This window comes from Echinops telfairi, unplaced genomic scaffold (assembly GCF_000313985.2).
Source record: "Echinops telfairi isolate 266 unplaced genomic scaffold, ASM31398v2 ScPeMD7_5;HRSCAF=22, whole genome shotgun sequence".
NCBI lineage: Eukaryota > Metazoa > Chordata > Mammalia > Afrosoricida > Tenrecidae > Echinops > Echinops telfairi.
The window spans coordinates 39,806,456-39,823,672 of NW_022103901.1; the positions used below are offsets into that span (position 1 = coordinate 39,806,456).

Sequence of the window (17,217 nt, forward strand, 5' to 3'; positions counted from 1 at the left end):
CCGGGCCCTTCGGGCCCACCAGACAGGACCACGTGGCAGGTGGGCACAGATTTCTGAGTTTGGGGGGCTCCGCCCTGGAAATCCACAGCGGGGTGGGGGAGGGGTCTCCTGTATTTTTGTTTGATTTGGGGTTTTGTGGGTTTGTCTGGTTTGGGGGGTGGGCGGAGGCGGGGTGGGTGGGGGTGGGTATCCAAACACTGGGGCTTCTGGGTCCCGCACCTCTGAGCGGCGGCGAAGACTCTGGAATAAGTCATTTCCTCCGATCCCCAGTTCAAAGAAATCGGCCAGCATTACACACCAGGCTGCAAAGGGGGGTGGGGTGGGGGCGGGGGAGGGGGCAGGGCCCGGGCAGCCAAGGCAAGAGAGAGCTTGAAGGGGAACCAGCACAAAATTGGGACCCCGGAGAAGGCCCTGCCAGTGGGCTTTCCTAAGGAGCGGGCGATGGGAAGGGCAGACCTTGTGTCAGGTCACCTCTCTGCCTATGAACCTGCCAGCCCTCTGGTGGTGCTGACCTTCCAGAAGGGCCAGCGCCTCGGGCGGGCAGAGCGGCACTTGCACTCCGGTGAAGGGAAAGGTAATCTATAAGCGTTAGAGACACCAGAGGTAAACACACCCTGACACAATCCTGCAGGAACAATTACAACAAGAATCCTCAGTGGATCACAGAGACACTCGGGCTGAGGAGGTGTGGGAGGTGGAAGAGCCTGTAGCCCGGGAAGGTGGGTGGAGGCCTGAAAGAGAGTATTTAAACATAGGCATTTCTGTGTGTTGCAAATATAGCCACAGGTGGGCGGAGCTCATAGAGTGCCGAGCAGCAGAATGGGGGAGGGGGGGAGGCATGAGTTGCTGGGCCCAGGGACACAAGGTCATCCATCTTCTTAGGGGGGATATCAAGGTCAGTTAGCATAACCCAGTCCACAATGTTCTGCCTTCAACTTGGGCGAGCAGTGACTGGAGTCTTACAAGTGTGTAAGTGGCCATCTAAGGAGAGGCCATTGGTCTCTCTGCCTGGAGCAGAGTCAAGAAAACCCAAGACACATGGAAATAATCAGTCCACTCACCCTTCGGAGAGCAGAACTAGATGGTGTCTAACTCCTACTGCCAACAACGCTGAACGGGATCACAATAGGAGGTCCTGGATAGGGTGGGAGAAAACACTCAAGATCATTTTTAAAAACAAAACGACCGGCTTCTGGTCAGCTAGAGACTGGTAGAACCCCAAGACTACAGTCCTTGGCCATCCTTCAGCCCTTTAAGCCGACCCCATGGCTCAACTTTCGGCCAAATAATAGGCCTATAAAGTAAACACCGAGGATTCCTGGAAGCACAGTGGGCTAAGCGCTGGGCTCTAACCACATCAGCAGTGCAAACTCACCAACCTCTCCATGGGAGAGAGAGGAGGCTGTCTGTTCTCAGCAAGACTCACAGCCTTGGAAACTCTATGGAGCAATTTTCCTGGGCCTCACAGGGTCCTTGTGACTTGAAATTGACCAGATAGTAGAGTTTTTGTTTGTGTGCTTTAAGGTCAATGATGACACACTGCCTGGAACAGCCAAGCACGTGAGCTCGAAGCTCAGCATTTGCCCAGGGATAGGGCCGAGAAGGCAGGAAGGGACAGGAAAGGAGAAGGAATCAAAATGGGAAACACAGGGGGGCCTGGGAAGAGTGCTTTCCCAAGAGGGTTGCTTACTAGCTGTGCCACCAATCAAAATGTGTAGTCAGCCTTGAACAGAAATCCAGCTGGCTCTGTAAACTTGCACCCAAATCACAAGAAAAAGTTCTTTCAAAAGACAACGATGACTAACGTGTTGGCCACCAAAGCCAATGCCTTCTCCCACAGCCTGCCTGCATCCTAGAGAAAGGAAAAAGAAAGAAAGAAAATTTCGTGTGGGGCAGGCCAGCAGGATTGTCTCAGAAGATGGTTGTAAGAAGTCAGTGGGATACAGTGCTTGTATTAGTAAGTGCTCAGTGCAGAATAGCCCTTATGTTCTAGTTGAATATATATTTTATATATCATATCTAACAATATTGCACCACCAGTGATAATAATTATGAAAAAGTATGATCATTTTAAACATCCTTCTCCCAGCAGCTTCCAGTAATTGAGCAGGTACTATATAGGCTAGTGGTTCAATGGTAGAGTTCTTGCTTTCCATGGAGAAGACCCGGGTTCAGTTCCTGGCCAGGGCACCTCCTGTGAGGCCACCCCACCCCCACCCCCCATCTGTCAGTAGAGGTTTGCATGTACCCAGCCCCTAGAGAAGGACACCATGCTTGGTCAAGTTGATCTGGTCAGTGAGAACGAGGCAGGCCCCAATGAGACGGTTGACACAGCGGCTGCAACAATGGGCTTAAACACAGCAAGGAGGGTGAGGGGGGCGCTGCACCGGGCAGTGTTCTTTTCTGTTGTACATGGAGTCACCATGAGTTGGGGTGACTTGATGGCCACTGTGGTAGTTACACAATTGCATGTCAACTTGAAAGGGCAGAAGGGTGGTGTCCAGCCTATCAGTCAGGTCATAGCCTGAAGATGTCTCCTTGTGGATGTGGCCTAAAGAGGATTCTGGGAACTCCCTCTCTTCTTCCCTGGAGGCGGGACACACTCTCTCTCTGCTACATCTTCCTGTGGACAAGCCACATGGAGCCATGCTGATGGTAGCCAGAGCCCTGGAGATGCGTCCACTGCCATTGGATCCACAGGACTTTCCATCTACCGGCCAGCGATTGTCCAGCATTCGGCATCATTTCATGTGCTGCGTGACTCTGAAGAGGAATTCATGGGCTAATATCGAACATATGGACTTGATCTGGACTGGGCTGGGATGTTTTATTGATGCATATTTCTTGATATAAAGTTCTCTGTTACACACACAGATATATGAGTGTCTCTAGATTTGTTTCTCTAGTCAGCCCGAACTAACACAGCAGCTAACCGCAGCTGTGTGCTCTGAATAGGTACATACGTTCCGAACCCAGCCACCCACACTCAACATCAGCCAGGATTGCATGCCCATTTGGGGACAGGGCATGAGGTACTCAATGTCTGTGCACAAGGGGCACAGAAGCCCAACACCGTCTCTTGATGGGTCTGGGCTTGTTCTGAACCTTCTTGTTGAGAAAGTCCTATGGCTGCATTAACAAGCTCAGGCCACACTGTCCTCCTGGTTAATGGTGAGCTACACTCATCTGCCCTACTGAAGCTGGAAGCAATCCTGCACGGAGGCAGTTGGTGGTTGAACACCCCATTGGACGACTTACCCTTCTGTGCTAGGTTTCACCTTTGCACCCAATGAGTATCCAAACCCTGAGCTCCTTTGGGATCCCATGAAGAACTTGGGGGAGATGGCGGGAAAGAGAGCTGAGACTGAGCCCGGTGACGCACCGCCCAAGACCACTCCACTGGTGGGCATGGGCAGGGGTTGACATTTTCAAAGCAGAGACTAGCCCCCGGCTGTTGATGCTTCCGTCTGGATTCATGGAGGTCTCACTTTGGCTTTGCCGCAAGTTAGCTAGGGGACTCTGGGGAAGTCAGTCATTTCATCTCTATGACCCTCAGTGTCTTCAGCTGAACAATGGGGTCAGAGCGGGCCTGTCCCCATCAGTTAGGTGCTGTCCAGCTCCTAGTGACCCTAACATAACAAAGCCCTCCCCAGTCCCGCAGCATCCTCACATGCCTGACCATTGCTGAGCCCACTGTTGTGTCTGCTGCCTCCATCCATCTCTCCGAGGGTCCTCCTCTTTCTACTGCCTCTCCACGTGACCAGGCATGGTGGTATTCTCCAGGGACCGGGCCTCCTGACCACACGCCCACCGTGCGTGGAATGAAGTCTTCTCATCCGTGCTTCTGAAGAGATTCTGCTTGTCCTTCTGGCGGATTTGTTCATTCTTCTGGCCGCCCGTGGTGCATTCCACCTTTATGAACACCGTAATTCAAAGCCACCACTTCCACTTTCATCTCCCCGATTCACTGTCTGGTTTTCACATGAATGGGAGGCGCTTGAAAATACCCTGGCTTGAGTGAGGGGTACCCTTGAGCTAGCCCTCAAAGTGATAGCTTTGCTTCTTAACATTGCAGAGGTCTTGGGCTGCAGGCCTTCCCAGCACAGTGTGTTCTTTGATTTCCTGACTGCAGCTTCCTTGGGCATAGCTTGTGGATCCAAGTAAAATGAAATCCTTGACACCCTCCATCTTTTCCCCATCTGTCGTGAGGCTGCCTAGGGATCCAGTTGTGAGAATTTCTGTTTCCTTGCATTGAATTGTAAATCCATCCTGAAGGCTTAGATCTTCATCGCTGGGTGCTGCTCCTCCTCCGTGCTTTCAGCAGGCGAAGTTGTTTCATCTGCATATTGCGGGTTGTTCATGAATCTTCCTCCCCTCCTTCTTCTTCTTCACATTGTCCAGCTCCCCGGATTGTTTTCTCAGCATAGAGGTTGAATAAAGATGGTGAGCGGACACAGCCCTGGCACACGCATTCCCTGATTTTAAACTCCGCTGGATACCCTTGTTCTGTTGGAATGACTGCCCCCTGGTCCATGTAGATTCCTTATTAAGCCTAATTAAGTGTTCGGGACTTCTCATGCTTAGCAATGTTAGCTATCATTTCTTTTAGAATCCACAGAGTCCAATGCCTCTGCAGAGTCAATAAAACATAGGTAAGTACCTTTCTGGCATGCTCTGCTTTCAGCCGAGCTCTGCATGACATCAGCAACGATAGCCCGCCTTCCACCCGCTCTTCTGAGCGTGGCTTGAACGTCTGCATTTCTTGTGATGTACCATTGCAACCATTTTGGAATAATCTTCAGCAAAATATTACTGGATATTGGTCATTCATTTCCACATTCTGCTGACTCACCTTGCTCCGGAACCGGCACAAATATGATTTCTTCTGGTTAATTGGCCAAGTAGCTAGCTTCCAAAGTTTAGGCACAGGTGAGTGGGAGCTCCCAGTGTTGCATCCATGTGCTGAACATCGCAATTGGAGCTCTCTCGGGCCCTGAAGCCTTCTCCTTGCCCTCCTCCAAGGCCTTCAGTGCAGCTTGGACTTAATCCAGTACCACTCGTTCTTAATCATATGCTACATCCTAGAAGGACTGAATGTTGATCAATTATTTTTCAGTACAGTAACTGTGTATTTCCTCATCTTTTGGGGGGCTTATTGTACAATATCTTGCTCAAAGAATCCTCTAATATTGCAACTCAGGTTGGAAATTTTTTTTTTTTTTTTTTTTTAGGGTTTGAATTTTCTCTGTCAGCTCGTTCAGTTTGAGAAAGCCTAGCATAATCGTTCCTCCTGGTTCTCAAGCTCCAGGTCCTTGCCCATTTCTTTAGAATACTTGATTTGTCTTTTCTAGCTGCCCTTTGAAATCTGCACTTCAGCTTTTCAGCCATGCTTCCACGAGTTTAGCTATTCTATGTTCAAAAGACAGCGTCAGAGTTTCCTCTGACATTGCTTGTCATCTTGTCTTTCCTGCCCTCTTTGCGTTCATGTATAAGGCCCTCGGTGTCATCCCAGACCTCACCTGGTTTTCGGCCATTATTGTTCAATGTGTCAAATTGTTCTTGAGATGGCCCCTAAATTCAGGGACCAGAGTCATAGGAAAGAAGGGGTCCCATCTTTCTCCTGTAGAGTTTGGAACTGCTGACCTTATGGATCACAGTCCAACGTGTAACCACTACACCACCGGGGCTCCTGATAATGCCCTATAGAACCCCAACCCAAAACTCCTTGTCATTGAGTTGATCCTAAATCATAACGACCGTATAGAACAGAGCAGAACTGCCCCTTGGGTTTCCAAAGATGTCATCTATAGCAATAGATTGCCGCACTTTTCTCCTGCTGAACAGCTGGTGCAAACCTTTCGATTAGCACTGTGCCACCTGGCTCTTTGGCCTGCCCGAGGGAGACCTGGGAAGGTACATCAGGCAGGCAAAGTTCCAGCCCCAGGCAGGCAAAGTTCCAGCCCCATAGCACCTCATGTGGGTCCTGCTTCCCAATCACCAAATCCCTGCACCTGCTGTTCCCTGCACCTCCCCCAGCTTACACCCAGGTCTGTGTTCTCTGGGCCCACATGTCCACGACAGAGAAAGAAGCAGACACTTTGGGGTCAGATCAACCTGGGTGTCTGTATGTATGCCCTAGGGCTGCTCTGTATGCCCTAGGCAAGTTAGTGCACCTCTCTGGGTCCTGCTTTCCCTCCCAACAGGGTAGTGCCAAGGCTTGCTGGTTTCTCTGTAACTCCCATAGTGTTCCCAACAGCCCATCAAGGCTTGGGCGGAAGGGTCATTGTGCCTAAATCCTTACCTAAACTCATTCATGTCCCCTGGGGTCCTGCACATGGGACGAATGGATAAACGTTGGTGAGTGAATGCATGACCTCCTGGCTTCCTCCTGCTCTCCAACTCCAGCGCATGCTTCTCCAGGTTTCTCTAGACCAGCGGTTCTCAACCTGTGGGTCACGACCCCTTTGGGGGTCGAACGACCCTTTCCCTGGGGTCGCCTGATTCATAACAGTAGCAAAATTACAGTTCTGACGTAGCAACGAAAATAATTTTATGGTTGGGGGGTCACCACAACATGAGGAACTGTATGAAAGGTTGAAAACCATTTCTCTAGACCCTCGGCCCCCACCCAAGGGGGCACAGTGCTCATTACAAGGAGGGAGCCCTCGGGTGGGGAAGGAAGTCCAGCTTACAGTTACCAGGTCAGGCCGCTGATTTCTCAGAAACCAGCTGAGGGACGGGAAGGCAGGCTGCTGGCTTTTACTTTCAGTTTTTGAGGCTGGATCGAAGCAGGTGCCTGGTCTGTGTTGCAGGTAACTGGAGCTCCGTCTGGTTAAGGGTGCAGGCAGCAGCTCAGACCATGAGCCCGGCCGGATCCACAGAGGGCCTGTGTGATGCACCACACAGAGAGGCCCTGGCAGGGCACTTTGGTGGGGGTCCAGCTGGGCCAGTGCTGTGCCCCCTTCATTCACTTACACTTCCTTCGTCCAGCACCCCCAACGTGCCCTTCTTGAGTTCTTCCTTGCCCTGTCCACTCTGCCCTCCCTCTTCCCCTGGACTTCTCTCTCATTTCCTTGCCTGTCATTCAATCAGTATTGCTCCAAAGCCAACATTTATCTATCACAATTTTCACCAGTTTTAAACACTCAACATCACCACACACACACACACACACACACACACACACACACCACACACACCCTACATCACCACCCCCCACCCCATAACCCAATCTTTTAAAAACTGCTGAATACTTGCATGGATTTAGCTCCACATAATAACAGCCATGACAAATGAGGTTTGATGTGACACTGGGTTGCCCTCCTAACACACACGAAAGTAGATACATCACCTTGGAAAGCATTGGCTGGGCTCATGTATCCCTGGGTGCTGGGGTGACAAGCCTGCACCCTGGAGGGGGTGGGCTGTGTGAGAAAAGCCACCTTCACCGGCACCCTCCAGGAAGTTCCCCGGGGGTCCTCATTTCCCATGATGCCCTCGGATAGCTCTGTGCAGGGCCCGTGGGGCTGAGCTTGCCAGTGTCTTCATACTAGGCCGCCTGCCAAGCACCTCACCGGTGTGCGCTCATGGATGCCCTCAAACAGCCCAGTGGCATGGTGGTTAGAGCTCGACTGCTGACTAAAAGGTGGACGCATTCAACCACCTATTGGCTCAGTGGGGGAAGACCTGGCAGTCTTGGAAATCCTTCAGGGTGGCTCTGCTCTTCCTGGAGGGTCACTCTGAGTCAGAATCGCTGGCACAGCACTGGGAAGCAGTAGTGACAACAATGATGACCACTGCACTGGATGACAGCGCGAGTCGTTACCCGGATGGCCCTTGACCTCAGGGTGCTCACAGTCCAGAAATGAGAACAAAGCCTCAGGGCTCAGGGACAGAGGCTCTGAGAGGCAGGGGTGGAGACAGTGTGGGCTCAGCAGGGAAGTCAGGAAGGGCTTCCTGGGAGAGGCAGTGGCTGAGCTGGGCTTTGGCATTTGAGTAGGAGTTTGTCAAGGGAAGAGGAAACAAGGGAGGGGAACATAGAGGCCAGAGCATGGAGCTTCAAGGACCTAGTTAGGTGTGGCCGGAACAGAAGGGACTACACGGGGGTGCGTTGAGGGGCTGGAAGGGGAAGCTGCAGCCAGATGGTGAAAGGCAAGGGACCCCAAAAAAGCCAGGTCCCAGGTTAGCATCTAGCAGAGGAGAGCAGCTGGAACATCTGGATCTACCTTGCTTGGTTCAAATCCTGCCTCAGTGACTTGTACTAGATGTACCATCATGGTCAAGGACTTTAACTTTTCTGGCCTCAGGTTTCTTTATCTGTAAAATGAGACCGGAATAGTATCTGTGTAGAAAGTGCTAGCTAAAGGGGAGCTGGGAGTGACACTCATTTCTAGTGGAAGCTAAAGAGAGATGGGCCTGGATGTGATCAGTTGTCCCCTCCAAGTCCCTACACAGGGGACTGGAGTGTCCATCGCTGGACCCCAGAATCCAGCAGAGTTAGGGCTACTTCAGGCTCGAGTGGCCATTCCTCTCCTGCTCCATATCCTGCACCTATCTGGATTGGGGGAGCCCATGGTCCCCTTCTGCCCCCGTCCATGGGCCCTGCTACTTTCATTTTGACCTTTCTGGGAACTGTGGCCTTTCCTGTCACTGGGCAGCATGTAGGGGAGTTGGCCAAAGGTGAGAGGAATGGTGTTGAGGAGCCTGGGTCAACGAGCCTGGGTTTCATTTTCAGTATTTCAGCGGCGGGTGGGGACACAGCGCGGCGTCCCTGCCCCCTGACATGGGCCAGCCTGCCCTGGGCACACATGTGCCCTTTACTTGGGCTGACATCAGACATCATGTGTGCCTCTTCACCGCTGACATCACTTCCTCGGGATCCTCTGTACACCATGAACTGGGGGTGTTCATTGCACAGACGAGGAAACTAAGGCTGAGAGCCTGGGAAGGAATTATTGCCCGAATGCACACAGCTGGCAGCCAAGCTGGGTAGTGGTCTCGTCTCACATGTGCGGGATGGGTGTGCTGGATGGTCTCTAGGTAGTTCTAGCTGGGACACAGACTCAGGTTTTTATAAAATATGGGGCCCCCAACACCACCTCAGCAATCTACTCTTTGTAGTTTTTCTGCTTAAGCCAAAGAGAAGGTCTAAGGGTGTGTTCTTAGATCTTTAACGCTTACTCCTGTGTGTGTGTGTGTGTGTGTGTGTGTGTGTGTGTGTGTGTGTGTGTGTGTGTGATGCAAACGCAGACAAACCTGCTCAGAGCAGAATAAGGGAGTGAAAACGAAGCTTGAACGTAATCCTTCTGTTTGGATTATATTGCATGTTTCAAGGGTTACCACTTTGTGGCAGGGGACTCTGGCTTTCCATGTATGGTAAGTTTCCCTTTCAAAGAAATTTCAGTCAAGAAACCAAGGAACTTGAGGACAATATTGGTGGACAGAACAGCTGGAATTTGGAAAGATCTGGCAAAATTCTTCAAGGCTGAGCTCCAGTGACCAATGGTGTGTCATCCTCCTTCAGTTTAAAATAAGGGAATGACTCTATGTACCCCCAGGAGACCACTCCTGTTCAAATGCTGCCTCTCTTCTGCCCTAGACTAGCTGTGTGGCCCTGAGAATTTAATTCAGCTTCTCCATGGCCCAGGGTGCTCATCTGTAAAATGAGAACAATAATTCTCCCTGCTTCATATAGTTCTTATAAGGCTTAACTGAGTGACTGTGGATGAATTGGTGGTGCAAACAATTAACATGGCTACAAAATGAAAGGTTGGTGGTTCGAGCCCACTCAGACGTGCCTCAGAAGAAAGGTCTGGTGATTTATTTCTGGGGGAGAAAACAACCCATAAATTGAAAACACGAGGGAGCACAGTTCTCCTCTGACACAGGTAGGGTTTCCATGAGCCGATGGCAGCTGGTGAGGGGTGTGTGTGTGTACCTGAATTGCTTAGAAGAATGCCTGGCTTCTAATGAACCTTTGACCTGAGTGAGCTGGTAGCCACCACTGCTGTTAGCCAGTGGCAAACTGAGAAGGCAACTCAGGCAGACTTCAGACATGAAGTCTGTCTGGCTTCATGTGGGCACTGTTTCACATACACCTGGGCAGCCGTGTGATGTGTAATAAGTAATCATCTAAGTGATGATCAATTTTCTCTCCACTTAATATATTAAGTCATCAGATACTCACGACTCCTCTGAGCAGGGCACAAAAGCCGTAATTAGCATGTTCCCTGTTTTTGAGTACGGCCACAGGCTGGTTGTAGGACTCAAACCCAGGAACCAGACCTCAACTCTGTGCTCCATGCTGCCTCCCAGAGTGAATGAAAGCCGTGTAGGGAGGACCTTCCCAGGCTTTCTGGTCAGGTCTTGCCCCCTCCCCCACTTCATCATGCCGCTCCCTGCTGCATTCAGGTGTGGGAGGCAGGAGTCTGCTTCATGGCACAGGCCCCTGCAGGTCCCCAGGTGGGGCCAGGCTTGAATGTCACCCTCTCTGCCCTGCCCTTGCTTTCTGGCTCATCACTTGTTATCTCTGCCCATCCTCATTTGCATCCACAGCCCCTACTGGCTGTCAGGGCCCCAGGCTGCCCAGAGCCACTTCTCTGGGCTCTCCAAGGCTGAATTGGACACAGCCTTCTAGACAAGCCCAGCTTCGCCCCTCGGGAAAGGGCAGGCTGAGCAAGATGCCCAGAGCCCTGGCTGGTACTGTGGTTTGGAACATCCTTCAGGTGGTCTCTGGTGTCAGAAACAAACCTGTGAACCCTTGGGCAGTGCAGGGTGTCACACTCTGGCTGCCACTTACAGGATGCCAGGGGGTCGATTTCCTCACTTCTCTGCGCCGTGGCTTCCTTGTGAGGCAGCCTGGTCCAATGAGCTCATGTCCCTCAGCTGCTCAGAAGTGCCTGGTTTGAGAACAGCAGGCCCGACTGCTCGCCACAGACAGGGCAATTCCAATGACCGCACACCTACAATTGCTCTGGAGGAGAAAGATGCGGCTGTCCAGGGCGGTGAAGAGTCAGTCTTGGGGGACCCTGCATCAGTTGGCAGTTCAAACCCACCCAGCAACCGCGCAGAAGAAAGGCCTGGCACGCCGCCTCTGTCAAGAGTCCAGGCAAGCATCGATTCCACTCTGGGGCACCACGAGGCCGACTCGACTGGGCAGCAGCCATCTGGGCGGGTTTGGGGCTTGTTCTAAGCACTCTGCCGTTAGTTCCCCCATCGATCTTCGTCCACCGCGAGGGTGCTGTTTCCGGGGGAAGAAATGTGCATCAGGGCCTAAGGCCTTGGCTGTGAGCTGGGCAGGGCCGGGTCTGTGTAGACGGAACTGGATGGCAACCAAGGAGGCAGAGGAGGGCCCGCTATGACGGCCTTAAGTTGGCAGGCCCGTGGGGTATGCCTTCTTTGGGTCTCAGCCGGTGCGTTCCAAAGCAGAGTCCGCAAGCGGGGTGTAACCTGCAGCCGGCAGCGTTAGGACCCCGTGGAGACGGCAGTGGGCCCGGCCGCTGGGCAGGACGGCGCTTTGACGTCATCAGCGGGCGCGGAGGCACGCGGGAGTCCTGGGGGCCCCTGCGCACAGGCGACGGCCCTTCACTAGGACCCCCTGCCCGGCTCACCGGAACTGCCAGACTGCCCCTCGGGTGGCTGGGAGCCACCCCTTAAGAGGCCCGAGTCAAGGGAGCAGGGAGCGCCAAGGCCGGGTAGCTGGAAGGAGCCTGGTGAGTAGTGAGGCCTGGCCTGACGTCGGGGTGCCATAAATGGGGAGCCGTTGAAAGCCCGGGAGGGGCTTGACAATGCTTGGCCCGGGCAGTGGGACTAGCACCCCATCCCCGATGGTTCTGTTCAGCCTAGGGTGGGTGGTGACCAGGGCAGGGCACCCACGTTTGCCACCACCGTCACCTCTGGGCTCTGCTTTGGTGGCAACTACGCGCTTCTCTGAGACCTTGAGATGCCCAAAGACCGGGCCCATCATGTTATTCTTGGGGATCCCCCGCCCTGGGCAGAGCCTAGACATGGCAGGTGAGAGGCTATCCCTAGGGAGGAGGATGCCAAGCGGCTACCAGGTGTCCCCAGCCACACGGACCTCCTTTCAGATCCTGTGTGCACCCCCCACCCCACCTTCCCTCTGATCTATAGTGGTGAACCCCTCCCCTGAAGATCAGACGTTCCTATTAATGTCAGTATTGTGGCCTGGCCCACAAGCAGCCCCTGCCTTCCCCAGGCTGTCCCTGCCATAGGGTAGGCTACCAAATGACGTGCCCATCTCTGACCCCCCTGCCTCCATCCTTCTCCCACCACCAGCCTGAGGGAACCCCGGTCACCCCAAGGGTCCCATCACACTGGAGACCCACACTCCTCCCCACTCTACCCTTCCAGTTAGGCTGCAGTCACCCCACCTTCACGCCCCAGCCTGCGGGGTGTTGTTAGGTGCCCTCGAGGTGGTTCCAACAACTCTCGTTCCTGGTGTGGCAGGGAAAGAGTGCCGGGCCCTGCACCGTCTGCAGTTATGTTTGAGCCCATCAAGGAGCTGGTGGGGTTATAGGGTCCCTGTTGGGCTGCCACCAGCCCTCCTCCGGAGAAAGATGAGGCTGTCTGCTCTTTCGAAGGTTCAGGCCAGGAAGCCTTGTGTAAGGTCCCTGTGCCTTGGAATTGACTGGGTGGCAGTGGGTTTGGAGTTTGTGTTTTCCAGCCCAGTCGCAGGCCTGGTATCCATCCATTGTGTGGAGGGAGGGTGGTCCTTCAGCCTTTGTGAGGGGGCCAGACTCCTCCCCCTGAATGTGCTTGCTGTACCTCTGCCAGGAATGCCTCTCTTCTGGCTGGCTACTTCCTGTCACCTCAGGGAGCCTTCATCACCGTCTCCTCCCAGTCAGCCCTACCCACTGTCCAGCGGCCTCGTTGTGTTTTGCCAGTTTTGTCACCACCTTCGTGGTCCTTCACTTTCCCTTGTCGCTGTTACTGCGTGGGGCCCAGCCTCCGCTGCTGGCTTCAGCCCTAACCGGTGCCTGGGATATAGCAAGTGCGCAGGGAATGTTCGTTACAGGAACCCCACCTGTCAGCTGTTGCAGTTGCATTGAGCACCTACTGCAGGCCAGGACCTCGCCAGCGTTTGCCCAGCAAGACCTCCTAGAAGAGGCTCGATGGGCATATCGCCAGCTGACAGCACAGAGGGCTACTTGCCGGCTGTGGGAGAGTACCTGCCCACAGGTAGACAGGCTTAGGGGCAGTCTGAGGAGAAGCTGAGGACTGTGTGCTTTCATGAGCTGCCCCCCAGATCACACTTGGAGGAACTCTGGCCTGGCATATAGGGTGGGATGGACCTAGTGGGAATGGAATGGGGGTGGAGACCTGGCCATTGCTTTTGAGCTGTGTGATATTGAGCAAGTGGTGATGCTTCTCTGAGCCCCTTACTGCAAGATGAGAGCCCCCCAACCCCACGTCATTCTGCACACCTGCACTGCCCCAGCGCCGCCACTGGTGGTGGTGGGGGTGTCCCAGCAGCCTGTGGGCCACCCCCCACCCCCCAGTCCTCACAGACACAAACCCTCCTCTCACTTTTCATTCTTGTAAATTGACGTCAGTGCCGCTGCTGAATCATGAAGCTGAGGTTTAAGATATCAAGCGAGTTTGCACACCCGAGGAAGCCACACACCTCCCCCAGCCCAGCCCTTCCTCCGCAGTGGGGCCTGCACTGGGCTGTGCGCAGGACCCACCACCCCCTCCAGCCCCCCCGCAGGACACTCTAGGTGCACTAGTGGATAGCAGAGTGGAGAAGAGACAACTCTGGGGAGTGTGGTCAGAAGACCTTTAGCTGGCTGCCCCAGCTTTGGAGTGAGTGTCTAGCACTTGTGGAATGAAAATATGACTTTTAAACCTTTCTTACAAGGAGGGGAAAAAAACCCTTGATATACAACTCCCTGCTGTCTGCCCCACCTAACCTCCACTTACCAGGCAAATCCGTCCCTTTTACTAGGAGGCCATGTGTCATCTGTAAAACGGGATTCGGACAGGGCTTAAAACATATAGGTAACTAGGGCACTTAGAGAGCATCCTCGTGGTGTGCATTAGCTGTGAACAGCAAGCTCAGCCGTTTGAACCCACTGGCCACCCTGGCGGGAAAGGTGTGGCAGTCGTGTCCATCAAGATGTACAGCTTCGGGGCAGTTCTGTTCTGCCCCTCGGGGGCCTCACTCAGAACCGAGTGTAAACCAACGGGTTCCCGGTGCTTCAACTGTCATGTCAGCTGCTAGGTTGTGCCAAGTGGTACCCAAGAGCTGATGTTGGAGCATGCAGCTGCAAAAACCTGGCTGCATGCTCCACTGTGCTCTCAGGGCCTCTTGTTTCCCCATCTATACAACCGCAGGCTCTGGTAGTATGAGGCTTACTTTAAGCAGGCCCAAAGACGAAAAGTCAGAACAAGGATGAGATTGAATCCCGCCATCCACCACGGCAGAGAACACAGGGCAGGCAGGGGTGGTTAGAAACAACAGTAACACAGGGACTCCTTGGAGCCACAAGACTCTGCCTCCCCTCCCCACCGTACTGAAGGATGAACCTGGCAGAGCTTAGAGATCCTAAATCTCGCCACCTTCTCCTTAACCCTGTGGCCAGGAGCTGATTTAATCCCCAGGCCAGCCTGGCCACTCCAGATCGCCATCATAAGTTAATTTTATGCTGCACTTTTGAGGCTGAAAGGTGTCTTTAAATATTAGGACACTCCATTATATGCGTGCCCAAGGCAGCAGGAGGCCACTTCAGCTTCTCAAAATGAAGTGCTGCTTTAACACCAAATCCGAAAATGGCTCAATTCACCTGGAGAGCACAGCAGGGCAGCCTGCAAGTTCCCGGCACTGCCCATCCATTAGGATGGGGAAACCTTGCATCTTCCAGCACTTTCTGGGGCTCTCGGCAGGCTCCTACTCCAGGCCACCACCTCCTCCACCAAGCACCACCTCCTTCAGCTAGCCCATTTTCGAGGTAGAGGCAGAGGCCCACAGAGGTGAAGGGAATTGCCCCAAACCGCCAGCAGTACCCTCTGCCCCCACAGACCACAGAGCCTCTCTCTCTGCCTCCACATTCACTATTCACCATACAGTACAGAGTAGGACAGGGTGGGGCCGAGCCAACAGCCCAGACCAGCATCCCCATCCCATCGCATCTCACCGGTGCTTCCCCGGATGGTGGGCTTTCAGAAATGCCACTCCCCCCAAGCCCCACTCTCTTTCTGGAAGTTGGGGTCACAGAATGCAGTTTCCCCTCTGTCTCCATTTCCAGCAGATTCGTGGGGGGGGGGGGGCAGCCCAGAGAGCCTTGGTGCCTTCTTGTCACAGAAATGGCTCCCTGTGTCTTGGTCTGCTCTTCTGTAAAATGGGGACAAGCCCCCAGGCCTCGCAGGGATGTACACTAAGTAAACCAAGCCTGGCCTGCCAGGTGCCCCAGCCCAAGCTGATTCACCAGACACACACACAACACACCGAGACCAACGTGCCTTCCCTTCGGGGTTGTGGGTACAAGTCAGTCAAGTTCAGAGCCACGGACCCCTCCAGCCTGGCCAGCTAGTCTGAGCACCCCCCTCTCCCTCACAAACCAGAACACCTAGCCCAAAGCACATGCTCTAGAAAGTTTTTCTTTAAAAAAGATTTTTTTTCATAATAAAGTTTATTACCTAAACTGGTTGTAAAAAATATAAAATACGATTCTGCATAGCAGAAAAATCCAGCCAGAGGCCCTCCCCCAGCCCCTGGTTTGTGCAAAGATACTGGGTATGTGTAAACATGAAGAGGTAGGTGATGTGGGCTCAGGGTCTGCTCCCACACACAGGTCAGTTAAGCTGCTATGACAACCAGGGAGGCGCAGGGGGAGCACCAGGAGGGAGGGGCTGCGGCCTTGTCTCCAGCAGCGGCGCGAGGGTGGCGCCTCGGCCCCCACACCTGTTCCCTCCAGGCCAGGCGGGGAGGGCACCCATGTAGTTCCAGGCAAATAATAATAATTAATAATAGAAAACAATAAGACGCCCAGTTAATGCTGCGTGCTCGCTGGCTCGGCCGGTCAGATCTGGAAGGGGAAGGAGCTCAGGTAGTCTCGGAGAACAGGGTTGAGGGGGATGCGCGCCAGGTTCTCGCGGCCCACGGTGGCCACGATGCGCTGGCGGCACAGCTCCTGCAGCGGCCGCACGCGGCGCTGGCGCAGCGGGGCCCCCAGCATGCGGCGCGGCGCCGCCACGTAGTGCTCCAGCAGCTCGAAGAGGCAGTCGAAGCTCTCGCGGCTGCCGTCCAGGTGGAAGCGGCCGGCCTGGAAGTGGACTCGGATGCTCGTCGGGCCCGAGGCCATCTTCACGCTGAGGGCGAAGAAACAGTTCCGCTGGCGGCTGTCACGCACGAGGAAGGTGCCCACGGGCTCAGCGCGCAGTCGCTCGTGCGCCCCGTGCACGCTTAGGGGTCCCCAGTAGAAGCCGCTGGCGTCCAGGAGCGCGCTGGCCCGCGTGATGCGCCGGTACTCGGCGTGCGAGCGGAATGTGCGGAAATGCGTGTCGCCTGGGGCCGGGGCTGCGGGGCCGGGCCGAGGGCGCCCCGGCGCCGTGGGCGCCGAGGAGGAGGAGGAGGAAGGCTCTGGCCGTCGTCGGGGTTCCGCTGCCGTGGAGATTGCATTGTCGGCTGCCACCTGGTTGTGAGCCACCATCCTACACGCGGGGCCTGCCAGAAGGGTGGGCCATAGCGTCCGGGGGTGCGCTGATGGGGGAGACAGAGGCAGTGAGCTGGAGCGCCGGGGTGCAGGTGCGGGGCCACGCGGCACCTGAGAGGGGGTAGGGCTCTAGGCCGGACCAGACCCCAACTTGTCGACGTGGATTCCAAGTCTGCGAGAAGCCCCTTTGAGCCTCGGTGGACTCATAAAGCAAGTAGGCCTCCCGTCCGCGCAGCGCTTCCAGAAGGATGGAAGCTTAGCCAGGGCAGACCCCACGCTCCCAGCCGCACGGGGGGTTGGGTGGCAGCAGGGGGGCGTGGAGAGGGGTGGCCCGGTAGAAGCCAGCCTGACTCCGGACGTTCGCCGCCTGCTGGCCAGGACGGGGATCGGCACCTCGTAGGGGGGATTTTGGGCAAAGGCTGGAGAAAAGCTGTGCCGCGGGTGCCCCGCGCGCGGAGGACCGGCTGGGTGGAGTTGGCGAAGGCCGGGGGCGTGGTAGCAGCGACCCCACTAGAGGCGGTCGCGGTTAACCAGCCAGCCGGCCAGC

The 17,217-nt window shown here is 54.6% G+C and overlaps 1 protein-coding gene across 1 annotated transcript; it reads right to left on the bottom strand.

Moving 5' to 3' along the window:
• Positions 1–15,651: 15,651 nt before the first annotated feature.
• On the bottom strand, positions 15,652–16,919 carry SOCS1 (suppressor of cytokine signaling 1). The gene has a single exon (XM_004705856.2). The coding sequence runs from the start codon at positions 16,665–16,667 to the stop codon at positions 16,038–16,040; it is 630 nt and encodes a 209-aa protein (XP_004705913.1). The 5' UTR covers positions 16,668–16,919; the 3' UTR covers positions 15,652–16,037.
• Positions 16,920–17,217: the final 298 nt, after the last annotated feature.